The 2,053-nt window shown below is 37.7% G+C and overlaps 1 protein-coding gene across 2 annotated transcripts in view; it reads left to right on the top strand.

Annotated features, from left to right (window-relative positions):
- Positions 1-252: 252 nt before the first annotated feature.
- XPO5 (exportin 5) overlaps positions 253-2,053 on the top strand; it is a 46,631-nt gene continuing 44,830 nt past the window's right edge. Inside the window, exons 1-2 of one of the 2 annotated variants that reach the window (XM_023734230.1) lie at positions 253-541; positions 1,617-1,689. In XM_023734230.1, the coding sequence (XP_023589998.1) occupies positions 1,633-1,689 (57 nt within the window). In that variant the 5' untranslated portion in view covers positions 253-541; positions 1,617-1,632. Of the gene's footprint in view, positions 571-1,616; positions 1,690-2,053 lie in introns of both variants that reach the window. The other variant, XM_023734231.1, reaches the window with a different exon arrangement.

Below are 2,053 nucleotides of genomic sequence, written 5' to 3'. Positions count from 1 at the left end.
TGGTTTCTATTAGTTTTTTGTTATGGAATATTTAAAACAGACATGAAAAGTAGAGATAATACTACAATGATCCTGCATATACCCATCACCTAAATTCAGCACTATTAAGTTCTAAATACAGCAGGATTGTTGACATTTAACAAATCCTAGAAATTGACATTTCACCTCTGTATACCTCTGGGGTGTATCTCTAACAAATGGTTTTTTACTCCTTTAGGTCTTTTTTTTTTTTTTTTTAACATTAGTAAGGCCCTACCATGGAAAATCTGAAATCATCAAAGTGAAAGAAATGTTTATCACTTCTTTATTCATATAGTATTAATCTGGGTTAGATCAGGTTAGAATTTCTTAAAATGAAGCTTATTTAGTCTCCACTTTCTCTTAACTCCCAAGAGAAACACTAACTTTTCATCTTTCAGTTTTGTGAAGAGTTTAAAGAAAAGTGCCCTATCTGTGTCCCCTGTGGCCTGAGGCTGGCTGAGAAAACACAGATTGCCATCGTCAGGCATTTTGGCCTTCAGATCCTGGAACATGTTGTCAAGTAAGGCATTTTAGGACTTTACCACTAAAGTACGTGAGAGAGCAAATCTTTATTTCTTAGATAACTCATAGAGATGTTCTTTAAAAACCTGTTGCCGTCAAGTTGGTTCCAACTCATAGCGACCCTGTAGGACAGAGTAGAACTGCCCCACAGCTTTCCAAGGTTGTAAGTCTTTATGGAAGCAGACTGCCACATCTGTCTTCCTTAGAGGAGCTGGTGGGTTCCAACTGCTGACCTTTCAGTTAGCAGTCAGACGCCTCCAGGGCTCCCTAGATGTTCTTCAGGTAAGTAGAAAAGAGCAGTCCTCAAGGGAAAAAGGAATAATCCCCAAAGTTATCATAACCTCCAGAGAACCCTTCATCCACATGAAATGCCTGGTACATATGAAGCATTCAAAAAATATTAGCTGCTAGTCACTCAGCCAGCATTTATTGAGTTTCTACTATATACCAGCAGATCTCAAAGCCTTTTTAGAAGTGTGCAATGTATAAATAAATTTGTGATTAGACATTACTTTTGGTTTTCTTTGTTTACATTTGAGTGTGTACCTTATCTGAATGGCACATCAAAGCAAGATTATATGTGAATAACCAAAAGCTCCTTCTAACTTGAGTCTCCTACCCTCAAAGTCTGTCACAGAGGTCCAGTTTTAAGACTTAGCCACAGATTTTCTGGAAATGTGCTATTATTACTTTGTAAACCAGGATAGTAAAGTAGTTGGTGGTATCAGATTATATTTTCTGGAAAAGCAACTATATTCTTATATTGTCCCAGATGTACATTTGCTTTCAGTCTCTCAATAAAGTCATGGGGGAAAGCTGATTTGTGCATAAATCCTATGTGGATTCCAATTAATGGAATGCTGCATATGTAAAACCCTTGCCAGGAATTTTACTGTTACTAGCATTTTGGTTAAATGTAAACTGTTTTTGTCCATTCTTTGAAGGGTACAAAATCAAAAGTACGATTTTCTGATGAAATTGCCAGCATAATCTAACACAGGAATCAAAGCTAATCTCTTCGGAAGAGAAGACTTCTAATGGGTTCTGTTGACTTTCTCCCTTTTGGTGGCCAGGTTTCGGTGGAACAGCATGTCTCGATTAGAGAAGGTGTATCTGAAGAACAGTGTCATGGAGCTGATTGCAAATGTAAGGAATGATTGGTTGGAAGACTTGTGTTTGCAAGGTAGTTTAGACAAAATGTGACTTCGTCAATTTGGCGTTTGTGTAAAAATTCACTGGTTCTACATTGGTCAAAGAGCATGTTCTGTATAACATTAAATGTTTACTTTTAAGGTAAAAGGACCATCATTAACAAGAAATCATAAGTCATCACATTTAACCAAAAAAAAACAAACCCACTGCCATCAAGTCAGTTCCGACTCACAGCAACCCTATAGAACAGAGTAGAACTGCCCCATAGGGCTTCTAAGGCTGTAAATCTTTAGAGAAGCAGACTGCCACATCTTTCTCCCACAGAGTGGCTGGTGGGTTTGAACTGCCAAGCTTTCAT

Source organism: Trichechus manatus, unplaced genomic scaffold (genome assembly GCF_000243295.1).
Source record: "Trichechus manatus latirostris isolate Lorelei unplaced genomic scaffold, TriManLat1.0 scaffold00065, whole genome shotgun sequence".
NCBI classification, from domain to species: domain Eukaryota; kingdom Metazoa; phylum Chordata; class Mammalia; order Sirenia; family Trichechidae; genus Trichechus; species Trichechus manatus.
This window is presented reverse-complemented; position numbering and strand designations above follow the sequence as displayed.